The 24,031-nt window shown below is 35.6% G+C and overlaps 1 protein-coding gene across 1 annotated transcript; it reads left to right on the top strand.

The window, feature by feature from the left end:
- Positions 1–652: 652 nt before the first annotated feature.
- On the top strand, positions 653–21,800 carry LOC123564321 (uncharacterized). Its single transcript, XM_045357859.2, has 4 exons — positions 653–785; positions 17,391–18,499; positions 20,429–20,671; positions 20,899–21,800. Exons 1-4 carry the CDS (start codon positions 653–655, stop codon positions 21,367–21,369), a joined length of 1,956 nt encoding a protein of 651 aa, XP_045213794.2. The 3' UTR covers positions 21,370–21,800.
- The last annotated feature ends 2,231 nt before the right edge of the window (positions 21,801–24,031 follow it).

Raw genomic sequence — 24,031 nt, 5'->3', positions numbered from 1 at the left:
GCCGGAGAGTAGGTCAAAGGTCAAGGTTTCGATGACCTTGAGACAGGTCTCGGGTAAGAAAGTTGTCCCATTAATATTAGGGTACGTAGGTCAAGGTTACATTGACAAAGATGAAAACCGTTTCATACACGTCAGCTTATTGCCTGTGGTCAATAGTTAACACCTATTGATTCATATTTAACATATCAATGGGATATGCCAACCATGTCCAGGGCATATAGTCTTTACATTGTGTATAGTAAATTATAATAGTTGAATACATTCAGAGATTTTACTTTAAGTATTTCATCAATTTTCGCAATCGTTGCAGTTACTTCCTCTCGCAAACGACATCTTCAGGTAATGACAACTTCGTGTCTTTTGTAGGGCTTATTGTTAAACCGATATATTTTAGGTCAACTATTTCGGTGGAAGACTCGAGTGCCTGTCCAGTTATTGTTTCAGGCATTTGCGAGCATCGGGGTAGAACCACCGGCCCAAACATACACATTACCTGCCTGTATATTAATAGAGACTTTAAACTGTTCAAGCAGGCAATTAATCTCGGATGAGTGATATAGGTCCATCATGGCCCTCCTGTTTTCTTATGATGATGTCAAGAAGCGGAGCATAATTTAAGTGTCGGGATCTGTTGATGCTAGGGTCTCAACAAATGTCGAGTCTCTTTCAGGAGCAGAAGACATTTGGTGCCGAGGTATCCACTATAAAGAGACCCATGCAGGAGCAGAAGTCATTTGTTGCCGAGGTCTCCACAGAGGTCGGAGACCTGTGTAGAATACATTGTAGTAAAATCTCATAGGAGTGTTCGAACCAAAAGTAAAACTGATAACTTTAATTTGGAACCAGTTAAATGCGTGTGTTCTAAAAACAGACGAGATTATTATCTGAAATGGGGACATTGTATTTGCCGATTGAAATTAGAAAGTATTAAGCATAGATTAAAGGATTAAATCAATGACACAAATTAATCCGTAGATCAATAATAAAACGTTAACATTTTAAACCTTTCAATTTTATGCCATTCTGAGGTACAATTTTGCAGTTGAGGAAAATTTTCCACGTAAAAATGGATGTTTCGGTACACATGGATGTTAAGTTGTGTCTTGCTGTTTATTAATCATAAGACTGGGAAACGTGTTTGAGGATAAATGAATTAAACAGTTTCATCGTCATAGTTTGTAGCACTAGTGGTTTTCTGAAACTAATTTAAAGCCATGTCAGTTTCTGACGTGAACGTTAGCTGGTCGACCAGGTCCACCATCAGGAGTGACAAGAACACGGACCGCTCCGTGTTTCTAACAAGCTCTAAACACGGAGCAGAATTTTCCAGATTACAAAGACCAGTAAGCATAATATTTAATTTTGAATGATCGTATACTTTTTACTCCTGTAATTTATTAGATCTAAAATATTTTACAACTTTGCCCAGGAGTTGCATTTGTAATATGTTGTTTCTGTTAGGAAGGTATTTGTGGCGCAGCAGTTTCACGTGCATAAATCCGACGATCAGTTCTAAACAGTCCCTATTTACTTTTTTGTGGTCTTATATGAGTTGATACAATACACAAATTGCATTTATATAAACCCAGGTTATTACACGATCACTTTCATAGGTAATCCAAAAAGTTAGAAAACGTTTACACTTAAAATTTCTAAATGGTCTGTTTTAAGTAATTCATTTCAGATACATTTTTCTGCATGTGTAGGCCTATTACATTAGCGATTATGTTTTTTTTTATTTAGACTACATTTTTATTAAGTAAACATAAAATAGCAAACAGTGCATAGAATAACATGGCAGGAGGTTCAGAGTGTAATAATAGAGTTTGAGATTTCAACCAACGTCTCTCATATATATTTGGGGTAAAACGTCAGCGATATGCGTGTATTTTATCTATAACAGACGTTGCTACTAAAGTTTTCCATGTAATATCAACTAAGCCTAAGACTTCTCTTTATTACTATATGAAATAAAAAAGCTTTATTTCAGGATTTCTGCTTATTAAGTTATTCGATTATCCATATGTGTAATTAGACCAAATTTGATACGAAACACTTATCAATTAGTATAAGAATAATACCAAATTTGATACGAAACACATCAATTAGTATAAGAATAATGAAGTTTTGTATGGTTAATAATTTTAACTATATACATTGAATTGAACCTGGAAGTATGAAATTATTAACTGATTCTGAGAAGCATTGAGATTTTGTTCAAACTTAAACTTCTACGGCATATTTGCGTCCCCAAGCGGTATCGATTAAACTAGATGGGCCTTTCGTCGTATGAAGTGTAGTTTTGAACGTTTGAATGTGTGATATCACGAAAGTCAATTTCATCTACTCTGTCCACATACTCTGCATCAGAGACTGAAATCTGGATGGAGGCATATGGCAGGACAGTCATTTTTCTTGAAAAATAAATAATTACGTGCGATTATCATTTGGTGGAACATTTTATTTTCACTTCCAGATAAAAACAATCCTTTTCTGTCTGACACTTTATACGACAGTTGCGTTTTAATTATAATCATAAAATGGTACTAGTAAGACGGAAAATTCTTGTTTCCCGAAGTATCGGACAATTTCCGATATATTCAAAGAGCTATAAATTTTTATACTTCTTTGATATATTATATCATGATGCGAAAAGTTTCCTGTTAGCCGTATGGGATAACTCCATTCTTGTCATGCACGGACCCAGAGCCTGGGTCAATCCCCCCTTTGATTCTTACATTTTACAAAGAAAATCGGTCGTGAAACTCGGTGTGACCCCCATCCCCTCCACCCCTCTGAAATGGGTGACCCCCTCTTAAAGATGGTGTCCCCCTAACCGGAATTCCTGGATCTGCAAATGCTTTACTTATAAAATAGTATATTCAAACAAATACATGTATATGCCCACATGTTAATTTGTGCGACAATTTTCGTCTCCACCTAACATGTCTTTGCTGTTTCGCTAGACACATGGTGACTTGGCACGATTATATTTATGCTGTCTGAGAGTTGGGCATTATACAGAGTCATGCAGAATGTCATGATGCCAAAACATATGATATCAGGAGAATATCTTGCATTCGTTTCAATCGATTGTTAATTGTATTCATAACAAGAGCGCCGCCAAGCGGGGTAATATACGCCCGAAGGGTTACATCAGAGAATGGAAGCAAAATTTAAAGAACTTGACTGTTGAAGCCCATAGGACAGGAACAACAAAAAGTACAAGTTCCAAAAAAAATATTCTTAGTCCAGAAAAAATTTCTTACCAGGAAAAGTTAGGTCAAAATACATCTAAAAATTGGATGTACCATCCATGTTGTACCACAGTGGTCTCGGTATAATTCCCCACGGCCAATAATAAAAAAGTTAAAAAAAGTGATTTGAAGTAATTCAAATACAATTCTTGTAAGAGAGCAAAAAAAGGATCTGCCAAATAAAAACAAGAGCATTGCAGTTCAGAGCAATATACACAAAGCAAAGTCAGATATGACCTTTGACCCCTAAGTGTAACCTTGACCTTGAAACGAGTCAAAAACATGCGCTCTGCATGTCGCCTCAGTGTGGTGAACATTTGTGGATAGTTTTTTTTTGAAATCCTTCAAGTGGTTCAAGCCCATTCACTCCTAAATGTGGCCTTAACCTTGAAGCTAGTCATCCGAAAACAGCGCCCTGCATGTCGTCTCAATGTGGTAAACATTTGTGCCAAGTTTCTTTGAAATCCTTCGAGCAGTGCAAGAGTTACAGAGCGGACACGAAACACACTCATATGACCTTTTACCTCTAAGTGTGACCTTGGCCTTAAAGTGAGACATCCAAACATGCGCTTTGCACGTCGTCCGGGTGTGGTAAACATTTGTATCAAGTTTCTTTGAAATCCTTCAAGGGGTTCAAAAGTTACAGAGCGGACACGAAATTGCTAACGGACGGACAAACAGACGGACACCGGGGGTATAACATAATACTTCCCTTCGGGCGTATAAAAGAAAAACTATGAAATACTAGACAACAGCATGACGGATGAATCTGTCCTTTATATTTTGTGGTCATGCCTTTTGTGTTTGCTCTGTCGCATATATTTAACGATATTTTTGCAAACAACCTGTACTTGATTTATCTATACACTGTTCGTAATGTAAAGTTATTGATGCATTACATGTGTGAATAGGTATACATGTATAAGTGACCGGTCAGTTTTATTACAGTGGTTCAGGTAGTTATATAAGTACATGTACATGTCTGTATAGTTCTGTTACAAGTGATGGCAGATAGTTGTGTGCTGCATAACATTAATACTAAGAAAAGGCAGTCATTTTATCAAGACCGTAGGGTTAGTTCTTGTTTGGGATAAGTACCAGTGGCACAGATAACATTTGAGCCGCGCCATGGGAAAACCAACAGATGGCATATATAAATACGGCTAGACGCGAAAACGAACTAAAAGGTCCAACCGAGTTTCAGGTGGATTTTTATGCAGCGACCTGGATACATTTTTATTATATGTTTAAGGCAAATGAGTCGTGCCATGAGAAAACCAACATAGTGCAATTGCGACCAGCATGGATCCAGTCCAGCCTGCGCATCTGCGCAGACTAGTCAGGATCCATGCTGTTCGCTAACGGTTGGTCTAATTCCGATAGGCTTTGAAAGCGAACAGCATGGATCCTGACCAGACTGCGCAGATGCGCAGGCTAGTCTGGAACCATGCTGGTCGCAAAGCCACTATGTTGGTTTTCTCATGGCACGGCTCATTTGGCTTAAACATGTAATAAAAATGTATCCAGGTCGCTGCATAAAAAATCCACCTGAAATCGGCTGGACCTTTTAGTTCGTTTTCGTGTCTAGCCGTATTTATATATGCCATCTGCATGGAAAGCGACTTGACACATCACTTTCGTGGCATCACACTGAATGTGAAACCGTCACCGATATGACCTGCCATGAAGCTACTGCTCTTGACCTATGCATCACTGGCATATCAATGCCAAGCGTTATTTCTGTTGGATACACTATAGTCAGGATCAGATTAACTGCTGTGCACATACTGCCTCTTTTTTTGTGGTGTTTAGGCCTAGTCCGCCGCAAACAACAGTCTTCAATTCAGTTTTCACAAAAGGAAGAACATGAAGTGATGAATGCGTGTGACATTTAGTATGTGTCTAAAAAATAAATATAAACGCACAGAAGAAGATGAAAAAATAAAGAAATGAAAAATATATAACAAAATATAAACAAGATGGAAAACAAATTACATCCTCATCGCTAGTGGCGTGCGCGTCGCGAGGGGGGGGGGGGGGGGGGAGCGGGGCATGGGTGTGTTGCAAGTATGTTAAAGCACATATTTGTCAAAATCTACTGCAACAAACAACCAGGATAAGCCAATGAAAATTTAACGCAACGAATAATAATGAATTCACAGTATTTGCTTCTTTCACTACTTCACATGTATAACATGCCTATGTGTACCTTTTCAAACATTTGTATAGTATTTGAGTTACAAACATATGTAAAATATGTGACTATCAATTTATTAAAAATGAATATAAAAAGTATTGGTTACTTTACATTTGGGAACACCCTGTAGTTATATTTTTTGTTTAAAAGTACTGTTCCACCCCTTGCATCAATACAATAGTCACAGAAAATGTGTATAATTAATATCTACATATGCTGGCCAAATATGGTTTTGATGCACGGGTGGGAACAATGTTGTATAAAGCAAAACACTTTTTATATCTATATAACAGGGTACGTAATTCTATTTAGAACAAAAATCACTGTTCTATGACACAAATACTGAAAATTTGACTTTAAGAAATAATCTCAAATATATATTTTGATGGCATATGTAATTAAATACTTATTTCTTAGTACTTTATTTTTCAATCTTGGAGTAGGCAAATTCATACAGAAAGTGTCCGAAGTCCTTTCCTCCCACGTATGATTTACAATCGTACATTGTATACTGTCATCATTTTATATCAAATCTAAATGTTTGGAGCAACATCAACGAGTTTTTACATTGTTCATATTCTTTCGCTTTTTTGCTTTTTTATCGTAATCGCACTAATATCCATGCATTAATTGTATTAACTGAGATGTTTTTATTTATTTTTTATTTTTAAAACCTCTTGTAAATTTATAAATGTCCTGCCCTTTTGGGCAATCGATATCAAAATGCACGAAAGAAACGATCTTACACAACTGTTCTATTGTTCTCTACGGGTTAATAACCAAAATGAATACCTACATACCATACCTGCGCACGTGCACAGGTATCATACCATACCTGCGCTCGTGCACAGGTTTCATACTATACCTGAGCACGTGAAAAGAATGTTAGATGAGTTCAAACTGTAATGTTTATATAATGCAAGGTTATTGTCCGTAAATATTGACCTGACACTCAAGAATATTCCGTATATTTTCCTTAAATTAATTCTCGGTGTCTGACGTTAAATAGCGAAATAAATATTTCGTATATACTTATTTGATCATAACTTATGGTCTATAAACGTTATGGAAACTTTTGAATAAAACATATTTAAAAGTATCTTAGATAAACTCACCAGCGTTTCCTGAAAATGAATACAAGATCTACAAGAGAAAACAATCAGATTTCGTGAAATATGTTACACAGATATTGTAAGAGTAAAAGAAACATCGATAACAACATTACATTGAATTAAAAAAAAAAATGGTCTGAGGTGATTTTGAACTCGTGGGATCGTGTGTTGCAGTCAGACAGCTACCACTATGACTATGCCACCGTGCCATTTGTTATTTATATTGGTTATTTTAGGATACAAATATTTCGTAAAATAATGGACCCCTCCCCCTGAAAAAACTGGCGGAGATTAACGAGTGCTAGGTCAATACTTACGGACAATAGACAATACCTGCGTCAAGTAGCATTTACAAAATGTATACTTATTTTTTTTAAAATATTGTATATTTTTACCTTTGAATTACGATCGTCATGTTTTCATCTACAAGATATACATTCCGGCTCAGTATTTAACAGGGAGGAGTAGAAGAAGATGATAATCATAATAATTATTAATATTGTTAGATGATGATGATGATGATGATGATAACGACCATGACCATGACGAAACCGTAAATGTAAATGCAGAGCCCGAAACTAAGTTTATCAAGAAAAATGTTTTATAAACATGCAACCGAAGTGTGAAGTTGTGCATTAAAAGATAACAATGAAACAAATTGCGGACTTCAGTTTAACAGATAAACAGATGATACCATTTTCGGAAACATAATTGTTAAATAGCAGTTCATGAGAATGTGAACTTCAGAAAATGAAATATTGATGTTACAGAGACCATACTGGTGCGTTGTTTAATTTTCTGTAAAATGAAAATCTCCCAACAAATAATCGGCTAACAAAAATGCATTTACATACTCGAGTTAGCAGAACGTTCATTCATAAACTATTTCTAATATCATTTTACGTATTTCAATTTACTTGCTGAAGACAAGTAATTCCCACAATCATTTTTTTTCTGACTGGGAGAAGGGAATACTTATAAATAAATTAATTAATAAAAACTAACAAATTAAAATGACGTTGTGTAAGTCAGTTACTTACCTCTTAGATCGGTGTTCATGAAATGAAAATACCCGCGCTCGTGCGGTAACACCTCGAGCGCTACGCGTTCTCGATGTCACGATTCGCACGAGCGCGGGTATTTTCAATTCATGAACACCTCCTACTCGGTTAGTAACCTACACATAATTACGGATAAATTGAAGGCGGATAAAATGAAGAAAGGTTCATTCTAATGTTTGAAATCTCAAGGAATTTTAATCGAACTTCAACTTCATACGTTAACTTCGCAAGAGACGTTGAAGAGGAAGGCGAAGGTTGAAATCTCAAACTCTCTACTGTTTTACTGTAACTTTACTTTAGACAATTTACTGGATCATTAATTTCAACTTGCCTCCCTTGTACTGATATAACGCTATACAGCTGTTTAGTAAAATTAACATTCGCCAATCAAAACTGGATCTGTGCTGGAATTATTTTATCAATTAGTTTTTATTCAATACTAAATTTTTGTCGTTAGAACTGTGTTAATTATTTTAACGTACTTGTGTTAGACCACTTACCGTCTGAAAATTATTTAAAATACCTTTAGTAACAAGATACCGGCATGGTTCAATGCATTCTCAAGCTGTCCTGAACGTTATGACTTACAGCAGATATAAGGACCTGACACATGACAAATGACCAAAATTACAATTTCAAACATGTTTTAACGTTTTCCGTTGGCACATAACGCGTTACTTTCTTACAACGATTTCATAAGGTCTATTATACAGTCGTCGACGACGATGACAAAAGTGGACCTAATCTTCGCTACTGCATTTAGTTAGCAAATAAAACCGTAGGATGTAGAACTGGGTCTCCCTATTTTGCAGACATTTTAGCAGATTGCAGTCTGCAATTTATTGCCAATTTACAGACTGCAGTCTGCAAGCAGATAAGACTGTTTAGATAGTACACATTAAATGACTGTTCTTCTTTTTTTCTATATAAAATAGACATATTTCCCATGGCTGCAGCGTACATCAGGACTCGTTTTAAATGTCTGTAACTTACATTTTCTTAAAGAATATTGTCAGTGCTGAATAAAAATCCAAAGAAAAGCGGGGCATTCTATATGGGTCTAGTTTTGCGTTTATACATTCTGCACAATTATTTATTATTCCAGAATGCAGATTATATTTTATTATACTTTTCTAGAATCCAGCAGCAGCAGCAACAACAACAAAATATTATTATCAAAATTCACTTGTGAAGAAACTGAAATTCAGACACCGTTCACACTTACTTAATAGATGATTCAGCGCTTACTGAGTAATTAATTGGGGCTTTTTGCATTTTATTTGGACAAGGGGGAAATGTGATTTTACAAAAAAAAAAAAAAAAAAAAAAAAAAAAAAGAAAAAAACAAACAAAAAAACCCCCCCAAAAACAACATTTTTTATTTTCTAATCATACTTGAAAACTGATGTGTACTTTTCACGCAGTTATATAGAAGATGTGTAAAATATATTAGGATATGAAGAAACTGAGAATCCTTAAGAAAATAAACTAAGCAACTCACTTTAAAAAAAATACTTTTTGGGACATTCAACACTAACATTTATTTCTTAAATAGTTAACCCTATTTAAAATCTTTGCTTAACAGCTGATTAATTTTTATTATGCTATGCAGCAAAACTATAGCAGAACCTATTGGGGATGACACCATGTGTAGAAATAAAATACTTATCTGCAAACTGCAGAAAAAAAAGTCTGCAATTAAGGCAAAAAATTGCAGACTGCAATCTGAAATCTGCCAAAATGTCTGCAAAATAGGGAGACCTGTAGAACTGACTTAATGATCCCACACCCAAATTAACCGGCTGGACCATGTCCAAATTAATTAGCAAATAATGTGTGATAAAGTCAGATTATAGCTTTAAGGTCACTAGGTTTCAATAAGCGAGATTACTATTCTGTTATAAACACAAATTAAAGACTAGTTAAGCTAAATACTATTAATTCGGTTCTCCACTCCGTTCTACAAAATCTTCTGCTACTGTTACAGTGTGTACTTGTCTTCAAATTTAAACTGTTCCTTTGTGACCCTCAGTTTGCCACGGGATTTACTGACCTTCAGTTTAAATGATCCATTATGATCCTAATCCAGGTCCTTGCAATCCTCAGCAAGCTCCAGAGAGCACTAGCTGATCTTGAAACTGTTCATTTGTAATTTTTGGCCAGTTCCCGGTAAAACTTTAAATTTGATCTTCAGCTAAAGAGTGTACTGATCTTTTAATTATGCATTGTAATCTTAAGCCTGCACCGAGTTGCATTATATCTAACTATTCCGCTGACATCCTTAGCTTGCACTTGGGTGCACTGTTCCATTGTATGAGACCCTTCTCCAGGTCCGGACAGTACTGATCTTTATGCTGTTCCATTGTGATCCACCGTCAGGTCTGTTTTATACTGATCTTTTAACTGTGTCATTGTGATCCTTTGCAATGTCCGGGTTATACTGATCTTTCAACGGTGTCATTGTGATCCTTTGCAATGTCCGGGTTATACTGATCTTTTAACGGTGTCATTGTGATCCTTTGCAATGTCCGGGTTATACTGATCTTTTAACGGTGTCATTGTGATCCTTTGCAATGTCCGGGTTATACTGATCTTTTAACTTTGTCATTGTGATCCTTTGCAATGTCCGGGTTATACTGATCTTCTTACTGTGTCATTGTGATCCTTTGCAATGTCCGGGTTATACTGATCTTCTAACGGTGTCAGTGTGACCCTTTGCAATGTCCGGGTTATACCGATCTTCTTACGGTGTCATTGTGATCCTTTGAAATGTCCGGGTTATACGGATCTTCTAACTGTGTCATTGTGATCCTTTGCAATGTCCGGGTTATACTGATCTCTTAACTGTGCCATTGTGATCCTTTGCAATGTCCGGGTTATACTGTTCTTTTTACGGTGTCATTGTGATCCTTTGCAATGTCCGGGTTATACTGATCTTCTAACTGTGTCAGTGTGATCCTTTGCAATGTCCGGGTTATACCGATCTTCTTACGGTGTCATTGTGATCCTTTGCAATGTCCGGGTTATAATGATCTTTTAACTGTGTCATTGTGATCTTTTGCAATGTCCGGGTTATACTGATCTTCTTACTGTGCCATTTTGATCCTTTGCAATGTCCGGGTTATACTGATCTTTTAACTGTGTCATTGTGATCCTTTGCAATGTCCGGTTTATACTGATCTTTTAACGGTGTCATTGTAATCCTTTGCAATGTCCGGGTTATACTGATCTTTTAACGGTGTCATTGTGGTCCTTTGCAATGTCCGGGTTATACTGATCTTGTAACGGTGTCATTGTGATCCTTTGCAATGTCCGGGTTATACTGATCTTCTAACTGTGTCATTGTGATTCTTTGCAATGTCCGGGTTATACTGATCTTCTAAAGGTGTCATTGTGATCCTTTGCAATGTCCGGGTTATACGGATCTTCTAACGGTGTCATTGTGATCCTTTGCAATGTCCGAGTTATACTGATCTTTTAACTGTGCCATTGTGATCCTTTGCAATGTCGGGGTTATACTGATCTTTTTACGGTGTCATTGTGATCCTTTGCAATGTCCGGGTTATACTGATCTTCTTACGGTGTCATTGTGATCCTTTGCAATGTCCGGGTTATACTGGTCTTTTAACTGTGTCATTGTGATTCTTTGCAATGTCCGGGTTATACTGATCTTCTAACGGTGTCATTGTGATCCTTTGCAATGTCCGGGTTATACTGATCTTCAGATGGTGTCATTCTGATCCTTTGCAATGTCCGGGTTATAATGATCTTTTAACTGTGTCATTGTGATCCTTTGCAATGTCCGGGTTATAATGATCTTTTAACTGTGCCATTGTGATCCTTTGCAATGTCCGGTTTATACTGATCTTCTTACGGTGTCATTGTGATCCTTTGCAATGTCCGGGTTATAATGATCATTTAACTGTGTCATTGTGATCCTTTGCAATGTCCGGTTTATACTGATCTTCTTACGGTGTCATGGTGATCCTTTGCAATGTCCGGGTTATACTGATCTTTTAACTGTGTCATTGTGATCCTTTGCAATGTCCGGTTTATACTGATCTTTTAACGGTGTCATTGTGATCCTCTGCAAGGTCCGGGTTATAATGATCTTTTAACGGTGTCATTGTGATCCTTTTCGATGTCCGGGTTATACTGATCTTTTAACGGTGTCATTGTGATCCTTTGCGATGTCCGGGTTATACTGATCTTTTAACGGTGCCATTGTGATCCTTCGCAATGTCCGGTTTATACTGATCTTTTAACGGTGTCATTGTGATCCTTTGCAATGTCCGGGTTATAATGATTTTTTAACTGTGTCATTGTGATCCTTTGCAATGTCCGGGTTATACTGATCTTTTAACTGTGTCATTGTGATCCTTTGCAATGTCCGGGTTATACTGATCTTCAGACGGTGTCATTGTGATCCTTTGCAATGTCCGGGTTATAATGATCTTTTTTACTGTGTCATTGTGATCTTTTGCAATGTCCGGGTTATAATGATCTTTTAACTGTGTCATTGTGATCCTTTGCAATGTCCGGTTTATACTGATCTTCTTACGGTGTCATTGTGATCCTTTGCAATGTCCGGGTTATATTGATCTTCTTACGGTGTCATGGTGATCCTTTGCAATGTCCGGGTTATACTGATCTTTTAACTGTGTCATTGTTATCCTTTGCAATGTCCGGGTTATACTGATCTTTTAACTGTGTCATTGTGATCCTTTGCAATGTCCGGTTTATACTGATCTTCTTACGGTGTCATTGTGATCCTCTGCAAGGTCCGGGTTATAATGATCTTTTAACGGTGTCATTGTGATCCTTTGCAATGTCCGGGTTATACTGATCTTTTAACGGTGTCATTGTGATCCTTTGCGATGTCCGGGTTATACTGATCTTTTAACGGTGCCGTTGTGATCCTTCGCAATGTCCAGGTGATACTGATCTTTTAACTGTGTCATTGTGATCCTTTGCAATGTCCGGGTTATACTGATCTTTTAACTGTGTCATTGTGATCCTTTGCAATGTCCGGTTTATACTGATCTTCTTACGGTGTCATGGTGATCCTTTGCAATGTCCGGGTTATACTGATCTTTTAACTGTGTCATTGTTATCCTTTGCAATGTCCGGGTTATACTGATCTTTTAACTGTGTCATTGTGATCCTTTGCAATGTCCGGTTTATACTGATCTTCTTACGGTGTCATTGTGATCCTCTGCAAGGTCCGGGTTATAATGATCTTTTAACGGTGTCATTGTGATCCTTTGCAATGTCCGGGTTATACTGATCTTTTAACGGTGTCATTGTGATCCTTTGCGATGTCCGGGTTATACTGATCTTTTAACGGTGCCGTTGTGATCCTTCGCAATGTCCAGGTGATACTGATCTTTTAACTGTGTCATTGTGATCCTTTGCAATGTCCGGGTTATACTGATCTTTTAACTGTGTCATTGTGATCCTTTGCAATGTCCGGTTTATACTGATCTTCTTACGGTGTCATTGTGATCCTTTGCAATGTCCGGGTTATAATGATCTTTTAACTGTGTCATTGTGATCCTTTGCAATGTCCGGGTTATACTGATATTTTAACGGTGTCATTGTGATCCTTTGCAATGTCCGGGTTATACTGATCTTTTAACTGTGTCATTGTGATCCTTTGCAATGTCTGGGTTATACTGATCTTTTAACTGTGTCATTGTCTTTGCAATGTCTGTTTTATAATGATCTTTCAACTGAGTCATTTGCAATGTCCGGGTTATACTGATCTTCTTACTGTGCCATTGTGATCCTTTGCAATGTACGGGTTATACTGATTTTTTAACTGTGTCATTGTGATCCTTTGCAATGTCCGGCTTATACTGATCTTCTAACTGTGTCATTGTGATCCTTTGCAATGTCCAGTTTATACTGATCTTCTTACGGTGTCATTGTGATCCTTTGCAATGTTCGGGTTATAATGATCTTTTAACTGTGTCATTGTGATCCTTTGCAATGTCCGGTTTATACTGATCTTCTTACGGTGTCATTGTGATCCTTTGCGATGTCCGGGTTATACTGATCTTTTAACGGTGTCATTGTGATCCTTTGCAATGTCCGGGTTATACTGATCTTTTAACTGTGTCATTGTTATCCTTTGCAATGTCCGGGTTATACTAATATTTTAACTGTGTCATTGTCTTTGCAATGTCTGTTTTATAATGATCTTTCAACTGTGTCATTGCGATCCTTTGTCATGGTGATCCTTTGCCGTGTCCAGGTTATACTGCTCTTTAAACTATATCATGTTGATCCTTTGCCGTGTCCAGGTTATACTGATCTTTAAACTATATCATGGTGATCCTTTGCCGTGTCCAGGTTATACTGCTCTTTAAATTATATCATGGTGATCCTTTGCCGTGTCCAGGTTATACTGCTCTTTAGACTATATCATGGTGATCCTTTGCCGTGTCCAGGTTATACTGATCTTTAAACTATGTCATGGTAATCCTTTGCCGTGTCCAGGTTATATTGCTCTTTAAACTATGTCATGTTGATCCTTTGCCGTGTCCAGGTTATACTGATCTTTAAAATGTGCCATAGTGATCCTTGCAATGTCCGGGTATATTATAATATTTTGACTGTGTCATTGCGATCCTCAACCGTGTCCGGGTTATGTTGATCTTTTAACTGTTATTGCAATCGTTACAATGCTCAGGATATACTGATCTTTTAACTGTGTCATTGTCATCCTCGGTCGAGTCCGGGTATATACTGATCTTGTGATCCCGAACCGTATCCGGGTTATACTGATCTTTAAACTGTGTCATTGTAATCCTTTGCAATGTGTGGGTTATACTGATCTTTAAACTCTGCCATAGTGATCCTTGCAATGTCCAGATTTTTATGATTTTTTAAAAAAATTATGTCGTAATCGTCAGCTGTGTTTGGGTTATACTGATCTTTAACTGTTCCATTGTGATCCTTGACCAGTTCTGGTGTGTACCGATTCTTTAATCTGTTCCATTTTTATCCTTATCCAGCTCCGGTTTGTGTTGGTATTTTAACACTTCGATTGTGACCCTCATGTAGTTCCGGATTGTACTGATCTTTAAACTGTTTCATTGTGATGGGGTGTACTGATTTTTAAATTGTTTTTTTTTCTGATGTTTCGTGATGTAATGATACATAGCTTGCTGGTTATTTGTTTTTCACTTGTATATATATATATATTTCAGAAATGTGTGTCTGCAAAACATTCAGGGATGAGATTTCAGGGATGGCGAGAGCCGAAACCCCTACGGTCAAGATGCAGCTCCGCGGTGCTTACCGAGGAGTCGGATAATTATAACTCGGATCGACTTAAATCCGCAAAACAATCTGCGAGAGAGACGACGGTGGAACAAAAAGAGATGATTAGCAGACTATCACAACCGACAACGTCGAGCAAATGGAAAACATCTAGTGCCAGGGCTAGGGAAGTGGGCACGGATATGAACTATTATTCTTGGTCGAAAATGAATGTGTATAAAGATTATCAAAAGGTTTTGTATGGCGCCAACGGAACTGCTAAAATGACAAACAGAGTGAAAGAAAGATAGTCATCAGAACAATGTGAGTCAGTGCAAACAGACAACACAGACTTCGTTCTTTAGTACATGAACAATTTTCAGCATTATGAGGCATCACTAAATAATTCGATGTCCGTCTGGCAATATCTGTATCTTACACATTGTTTCATCATGCGTTTCTCGTAAATTTAACACGGGTATTTCTACTGATTCAATATTTTCATGATCATTATTTTCAACGTCTCGCGTAGTTTTATATTTCGGATAGATATTGGAAAGCGAACTGATGCTGGTTGAGCCAGTTATATACCATCACCCAGGACATCCCGCGACTTTTTACATGTGTTTTATGCAGATATGTCTTAAGCAAAACATGAATATCAACTTTAACTTCCTATATTACCACTGATGTTGTTTTGGAAAGGCTTTGAATACTTAATCAATAAATGATATTATATATATATAATTCAGTTATATATCAAAATACTTGTAGTCATGCGTATTTATTTACAGAATTATAGTTTCATGATTTATTTATTTATCTATATATTTATTGATTGATTGACTTATTCATCTTATAATTATTTTTCATTATACGCGGATTTAACTTTATGTACATACTAGCTGTAAGTTACAGTTAAAAACATGTGAAGTGTTAGCTACAGGCTGCCATTTGGAATTATTTCATCTTTCACCGTGAGATTGAAGGATAATTGATCTTACGTGTAGAACAAGCAAATGTTTTCTTTATTTCATGTTTCCCAATTGTTTCAACCAAATTTTGTATATTTGATATTTTACTCATTTTTGTCACTGTGAAATTATATAGATACACGGTATTCGATTCATGTCTTAACTTACGTAATAATAATTATATAGAAATTCATTTCTGTGAAATTAGGTACTTTGAAATCAGTAGTTTTATAGTTGAGTAATCTGCCATTTCTGCGATGTTAGATATTTGTTATGGTGGACTTTGGGGTGTAATAATATGTTTTGTTGGAATATGGTAAAATGTGCTATTTTGAATCAATTTATTAATTAGTTTCTATAAAACATATATATATATATTAGAGAGAGAGAGAGAGAGAGAGAGAGAGGATGTGCATGTACAATTTAATGCTTCTTCTGTTTATATTTTCAAACGGTCTGTAGCAACGTTCCGTATGTTTATGCCCATGTTCAAACTGTATAAAAACAATTTTTTAAATGTGTGTCTTTTTTTTTATCTTATTCAATCAGTTCATTTTGTGATATGAAATATTGTTTTAGTATGTACAGTATGTATTGACATGGCAATTAAGATGTTACGCGCGATAATAGATAACAACTTTACTGAAATTAATAAATGTGGTTTGCTGTTGGCAAAATAATTATTTGTGTTCTCAATTAAAATGCTATTCCTTTTGTTCTGTGATAAGTAAAGGTTGAAAGTTTGCATTTAATTTTTTAAAAAGAAGGAACACAAGGATGAACGTGCGGTAAGATCCATTCTTTGTAAATTTAAATAAATAAGTTAGTTTTTAAACGAGTGTAATTTACTTACATGTGTTTTTTTTCAATTCTTCAGTAAGGATGATGATTAATGCTTGCAGAGTGTGTTTCTTTTTTCATCTTAAACGTCTTCAAGTTGTCCTATTCCATTCTGTACTGTTCTATGCTGATAAGCAAATATTGTGTCAGACTTCAAATTACTGCTATTAAACAAGCTAAGACAAGTACTTACGGACAAACAACGATTATATGATGAATAACATCAGTAAATTCTGCATGTATCACTCATCACTCCGTTTGTGTAGTAGATTACGTAAAATATTTGACTGTTAGACCAGTCCTTGGCACACAACAAAGTTTTATATTCACTTGTATTGATACATTTCAGCATTCGGGCATTAATTACCCGCATACAAACCATGCGGACATCTACAATGGTTGCCCTGGGAAGTTTGGTCGGTTTATTGTTGATATTTTACATAAAGGAAACGGACTATAGGAATAGAGGTTGGTCATACTTATTTCTTTTTGTGAAAATATTTCTGTGGAATATCAGCTCGTTAAAGTAATAAAGATAAATACACTTGTAATGATTGCTCTTTGCTAGACATTGTTTACTTTGATATTGGCTTTTGCCTAAATTCACAGTTACTGCCTTTGAATTTCTGTGACCATTCTGTTTCTGTTCCAATATTAGCACAATTTTAATACGTTTGTTTCAGTCACTGCGAAAACGGCGCATTTAGATGGTATCAAAAAGCTTGTAGTTGACTCTGTGGAAAATAACAAAGGTATGAAGTCCTCATCAAAGAAGGAAAAATCTGTCGGCTTTATTGAGCCTAGGAAAAATGAACACGGTGACATTAGAGTCGGTAAGAATGACGTTAATACAGACGATTACGTGTCAGATTCAACTTCCAGTACAAGTAGTACCCCTATCATAACTTCCATCAATTATAGAGGTATTGAAAATGAACGAGAAAACATATTAAAAGAGAAATTACAACATCAGACCGAGCAGAAAAACAACTTGATAAATAAACCTGTTAAAACCGATAAAACTGGCAATGTCAACCATGTAAATGACAAAGAAGATGGTGTGGCGACCACCACAGTTTCATATGAAGCCGACGAAGTCACCAAGGCAAGCAAGGTTAAAGCCGATAAGGTCACACATCGAAAAAATGTAGAAAATAATTTAAACACTCTTGAAAAAGAACAATATAAAAGTGTTCATCCAATAAATGATGAGAAACAAAAAATAGAAATAGACAAAACTGAAATTATTGAAATGAAAAATGAAGTATCAGACACACCAGTAGTAAACTCCCTGAATGTTCAAAAGGACAGCCATGTGCTACTCGACATACTTGGAAAAGAACAACAATTTTTGAAAGTTCAATCTGATGTGAAAGCAAATAAATTTCCTGATAATGAACAAATACATGAAAATGCATTAAAACACGAACCTGAATTGAAAACTGAGCAATCTGGAAAACTATCCATTAAATTACCAGAATCTAAAGTTAACACGATGGTTCAAAGAGACACACGAAAGGAAATGCCAAGTGAAGCGAATGTGGGACCAGAAGAAGAGAAAAAACAAGTTGAAATGCTTGCGCGGAAATATTCAGGTACTCTGAATGAGACAGATTTACCGCGACAGCGTGACACGTATACACAGAGACTCCGGAATAAGCTTGTTCAGACAGGCAGGTATGACCTCATTGAGAACAAGAACTGTAAGAAAAGACTACCCACGTGTCTTATTATTGGCGTTATGAAAGCAGGAACAGAAGCTTTCTCCACCTTTTTAGGTGTTCATCCACAAGTAAGTAATAACTAGAGTCTTTTTTTTGAGACAATTAAAGATTTTTATCACATGTTTGGTGTAGTGGGGTAGAAATAAAGCCATACCATAATTTGAGCATAACACAAATTTACGAAGGTTTCAAATGGTGTTTTTAAGTATATGGTGACGTAGTCATAGCCTTTATGCCGTCTAAACAGCTGATCGCATGTATTGACATGCTGCCGTTTGACCAGATATGGGTAGCCGAATTCAGAGCTCTATGTATAGAGCTAATGGTGACGTTGAAAAAGGTGACTTGGTTTCTTCAAGGTAAAGAAAGAAGAAATTTTGATATCTAACCTGTGATACAACGTGTGGCTTTCCACATAGACTTTATCAAATGTGCTGTATAAAGTTGATAAAATGCTCAATAGAACCTCACATTTTATTATTTCCTTCATCTTCTTAAAAAAATCACCATGAAAACACACCTATAATATCCTTAATCTTTAGCTATTTGTATCCAATATTGACACCACAATATCATCATATTGCGAATATCAACTCTTAGACAGAAGCATCTAGAATTACTTTGTACAGCTGAACTCAAGTTTATTTCCAGAATGCAAAATACAATTTAGTATTTCGGGAAGCGTCAACTTGAATGTGTATGATATAGATGAATAAACTTTCTGACAGTTTAAGGTCTGATTTCAAGGTATGCTTTTTACTGTAGAAGGATTTTTGATTTATAAAGCCACATTCACGCAATAAAAACTTAACAAATTTCAAGAGGATTCTAAATTTGCCAAAATGTACGGGTAAGAATAATGCCTCTACGCCCCTTTGATATTTTTTGCAGTATCTTTCAAATGTACGAAAGATTTCATATATTTAGAGATAAAATACCGTTAATAACATATATCTGGTAATGCTGTGATATCAGGTAATGCTGTGATATCTGGTTATCCTGTGATATCAGGTAATGCTGTGATATCTGGTTATCCTGTGATATCAGGTAATGCTGTGATATCTGGTTATCCTGTGATAACAGGTAAAGCTGTGATATCTCGTAATGCTGTGATTTCTGGTAATGCTGTGATATCTTGTAATGTTGTGATGCTGTGATATCAGGTAATCCTGTGATTACCTGTGATATCAGGTAATGCTGTGATATCAGGTAATGCTTTGATATTAGGTAATGCTGTGATATCAGGTAATGCTGTGATATTAGGTAATGCTGTGATATCAGGTAATGCTGTGATATTAGGTAATGTTGTGATATCTGGTAATGCTGTGATATCTGGTAATGCTGTTATATCAGGTAATGCTGTGATATATGGTAATGCCGTTATATCAGGTAATGCTCTGATATTAGGTAATGCTGTGATATCTTGTAATGTTGTGATATCTGGTAATGCAGTGATATCATTGTATGTGTTTTACGACCTCAGCCTACTGTTTAAAGCCACAAAAATACACATGCAGTACAATTTGTATTAAGAGACAACCCGTGGAAAGGACAAAACTGGTCTCTTCACATAAGTAGTCTCTTAATACAACATAATTTGTTCTTTAAAACACACACAACGGAACTGATAAAGTGGTCTCTTAATACAAGCGGTCTCTGAATAGTAGTGGTCTCTTGAGCATGTGGACTGGAAATGTCTAGAATTACAAATGAGCGAATTTCGTTTATTCAGTCATATATTGTAAACAGTCCTAATCTGGACATGTTTTAGTAAAATAGTTAGTACGCACCTCTGTATACTTATGAATGATATGTTCGTTAACAAATCATAACAAAACTTGTGTCTGTAGATTTGTGACTTTTATCTAAATGTACTTAAATGCACTATTAGTCAAAGATATTACCAGAACTATTAAGGGTGCGTTAGAATTTTCGACTAGTCTATAGATATGTATAAATATACTAAATAAGCATGCATATTTTTATATCACATTTAGGTAGCGATGCAATTTGGATACGCAGCAATGGTATTTTTCAGCAGTGATCAATTCGAGAATGGATACGAATGGTATAAGGAACGAATGATGTGCAGTACCAAAGATCAAGTTACGATGGAAAAATCACCACAGTATTTCTCATCACCAGTGGCACCGAAGCGAATCCATGACATGGACCCCAAGATGAAACTTATCATCTTAGTTCGAGATCCAGTTTCTAGAGCACTATCCCACTTTTTACAAGTAAGCTTATATAAAATTGTCTTAAACATCGCTGCAAGATTGTTTAAGAAAGGGTGTTTTATCATCTAATTAATGCGGTAAAAATAATTCTTATACTGATCTGCTGCCTTTTCTTTCTTCAAGTTTATTTTAGTATTAAATATCCTAATTCTTTTTCTTTGTTGATAATTTATACTGTATTCAGACTTCACTCGCAATAGCTACAAATATATTCTTTCGGTTTACAGCAAAAAAGTTCCAACCCAGACCGTCTGAAGGCACCGACGTTTGAAGAATGTGTGTACAACAAGAAGACGAAAACAGTGATATCGGATAGCCATTACGTGATGCAGTCAACATACAGTGTTATATTGAAACGATGGTTACAGTATTTTCCCTACAAACAAATCCTTATCATCGACGGTGACACTTTTAAAAAGAATCCTACTCGGAGTTTGAGCAAGACGGAAAGTTTTCTAGGTATAGACCACTCCATCAGCAAAGACAGACTTTATTTTAATAAAGAGAAAGGATTTTATTGTTTAAGAATAAATTCTACGCTTCCAGAAGATTTGGATATGTCCTGTTTCGGCAGTGAAAAAGGACGACCACATCCTGCAATTGAACCGGAAGTAGAGAACGCTTTATTAAAATACTTTCAGCCGTATAATGAAGAATTTATGAAAATCACTGGTATGAAAATGAGGTGGTCAAAATAAATACAATATTCAACTAACACAGTTTTCAGATTAAGTAGAGCGATTTTAATTTCGAGTACAAATATACACGTGAAGTTACAGACCTATTTATTAGTAGCACACTATTATCCGATACTTTCATACTTTGTATGGTGTTGTTAATTTTTGTCAAATTTCCTTATTTAGCGACTTTATAAACTTATTGGTTATCATGAACATAAAGTTTCATTGAAGTTTCATAATGCATGCATAATTATTTTGTTAAATAAATAAATAAATAAATAAATAATATATCTTACGTGACTTTAAACGTATGTGACAGTACACAGTTCCGTATGTATGACTTTGTACATGTTACTGTTCGTTGTTGGGTACAAAAGATATAGTTTATGTTCAAATAAAGTTGGTGCATATAGCTTTCATTTTTGACCTGTAACATGTGTATAAGGTCCACATTATCAGTATTTACCGCAAAAACTTGAACTATTCTTGGTACGTATTTTCTTAATACACCCATCAATCTGTACGGGCTCCAATAATCGACATTTTGCAAGTACGCATGGCCGCGAGAGGATCTGCTAATATAATCCGAACATCTTCATTAATACTAGTCATTGTGGAAATTATCGTAGGGGGTATTTTAAATCATTATTACAGTTTTTTGGGAATAATGCTGTTTAGAAAACTGGAATATATTTCAGTTTATTTCCTCCCCCACCCCCTTCGAACAATTATAGAAATTATTGAACATTTTCGTTCAGCTATTTAGATAGTTATAAACTTACGATCTTATTCCACTAAGCAGTAGTGATATTAAAGTTGTGAATGTTATTTACTATGTATTTCAAGTAAGTAACTTTGTGAAAATATTTCTTTGTTTCTTAATAAATGGATGAAACAACATCTAACAAAATAAGATCTTTTAAAAAAATCTTTTCATAAGAAAAACACTTCGGGACACGCGGAGATGCACATTAACAAGAAAACTTGAAAGAATAGTTTTTTTTTCAGTGTAAACTTTATTCAGCAAACATAATAGAATACTATGAAATAAGGCACTGCCTCAATCGGGAATCGATCCGACTTCACCTCATCCCATACCATTTGAAAAAAATGTCTAATGACAGCACGGAAGGACACATATTTTTAATTCGACAGTAAATATCTCATTCGGTATATCGCATGTTACCGTAGAGGGATCGATTCTGTATCTATTCTCACGAAGTATAAACTATATACTACTGAAAGTGTGCTTGTCGTCAATTTCCTTAACGCAGAATTGGCAGTCGTTTCCTAATCTAATAAAGTACAGCATTTGTTCAGTATCCAAAGGAAAAACTTGCACGGTGAAATAGTGAAAGACTCACTAATACATAGTTTTGGTAATTGTTATCACCGAAATCCAATACTGAAATTTCTTATTCATTTTACAGTTTAAAAAATATTATATTCAGTATAAGTTGTCACATAAGTGTGATATAACCGCGATACGTACTAAAAGGCTTCCGTATATTGCAGCTTCAGTGTATGGAAGCCTAATAGGCTTTTTAACATCATGAACATGTTTAAGTTAATAGTGAATCGGGATCGATCCCTCAACGGTAACATGCGATATATACCGAATGAAAAATGCTACAGAATTAAAAAAAATGTGGTCTTCTGGCACATGCACAGAGCGTCTGACTTAGGATTTTTTGGAAGAATACGCTTTTTCCTTGTGCGTAATAAGCGTCCACATAATACTTATGGTGGCTGCTCTGTACCATTTTATCGTTTTGCCCCGGGACCCCGCCTTTATGTTTCTTAAATCTTGTCTTTTTTGCCACTTACTCCCGCTTTTAATAGTGTCCCGCTGTTCGCCCCGCGCTCCCGCCGTTTTACATCTTAAAAGAAATGCAGTTACTTAAAATAGCACACTGTTGTCGGCAAACACTAGGTATCATAACGCAACACACAGTATAAGGTCAGTCAAACTAACTGAAATGTAAGCGACAAATCTCACTATTTTGTGATATCTTAAATTTATTTACGGATATCACAACTTAATTTAAGGATGCACTTAAATCACTTATGGGTATCAAAAATTCATTTTCTACTTAAGACTATTTTTTATATTTGAAAAGTGATTTTAAGATATCATTTAAAAAAAATTAAAAGCGTACAATAATACATCTAGATGGATTACACTTGGTGCGATCCTTAGCAACAGAATTAAAATTTTGCGCATGCGCACTCTTCGTAGGACAAAAAGACATGACAGCACAATATAAACTACGTTAAAGTTATATGTTCGATCAATATGAGTCTGTATTATAATAAATTACAACTTCAGGACAAAGGAAAATATATGTAAATCTTTGCACATCATAAACTGCCTTGCTCAAAATGAGATACTTCGTCTAATGCGCATTATAAACTATTTTTCAGCAATATTGATCTTTCATCTCGACAAATTTAGGTTGAAGAAAAATGAGAAATTAATATTTTCCATTATTTTAAAATGCTTATGTTTGTATGGACATTTCTTAGTATGATCTGACGTCGCAATTAGCTTACATGATATTTTTAAAAGTTGAACTTATTATTTATAAAATATTGATATCCATAAATCGAATTTGCGATGTCATAAAGTCAAACATATTTTCAGATATCCATCAATGATTTAGTGATATCATTAAATATA

This window comes from Mercenaria mercenaria, chromosome 15, assembly GCF_021730395.1.
Source record: "Mercenaria mercenaria strain notata chromosome 15, MADL_Memer_1, whole genome shotgun sequence".
Classification (NCBI taxonomy): Eukaryota; Metazoa; Mollusca; class Bivalvia; order Venerida; family Veneridae; genus Mercenaria; species Mercenaria mercenaria.
Note: the sequence above shows the minus strand (reverse complement) of the source record. Positions and strands in the feature narration are given on the sequence as shown.

Bases quoted from the DNA above. Each gene is read 5' to 3' on its own strand.
- LOC123564321 (XM_045357859.2), top strand. From the start codon at position 653: ATGTCGAGTCTCTTTCAGGAGCAGAAGACATTTGGTGCCGAGGTATCC. The intron at 786-17,390 runs GTAAAATCTCAT...CGTTTGTTTCAG, and splicing joins CCTGTGTAGAATACATTGTA to TCACTGCGAAAACGGCGCAT. The intron at 18,500-20,428 runs GTAAGTAATAAC...TATCACATTTAG, and splicing joins TTTTAGGTGTTCATCCACAA to GTAGCGATGCAATTTGGATA.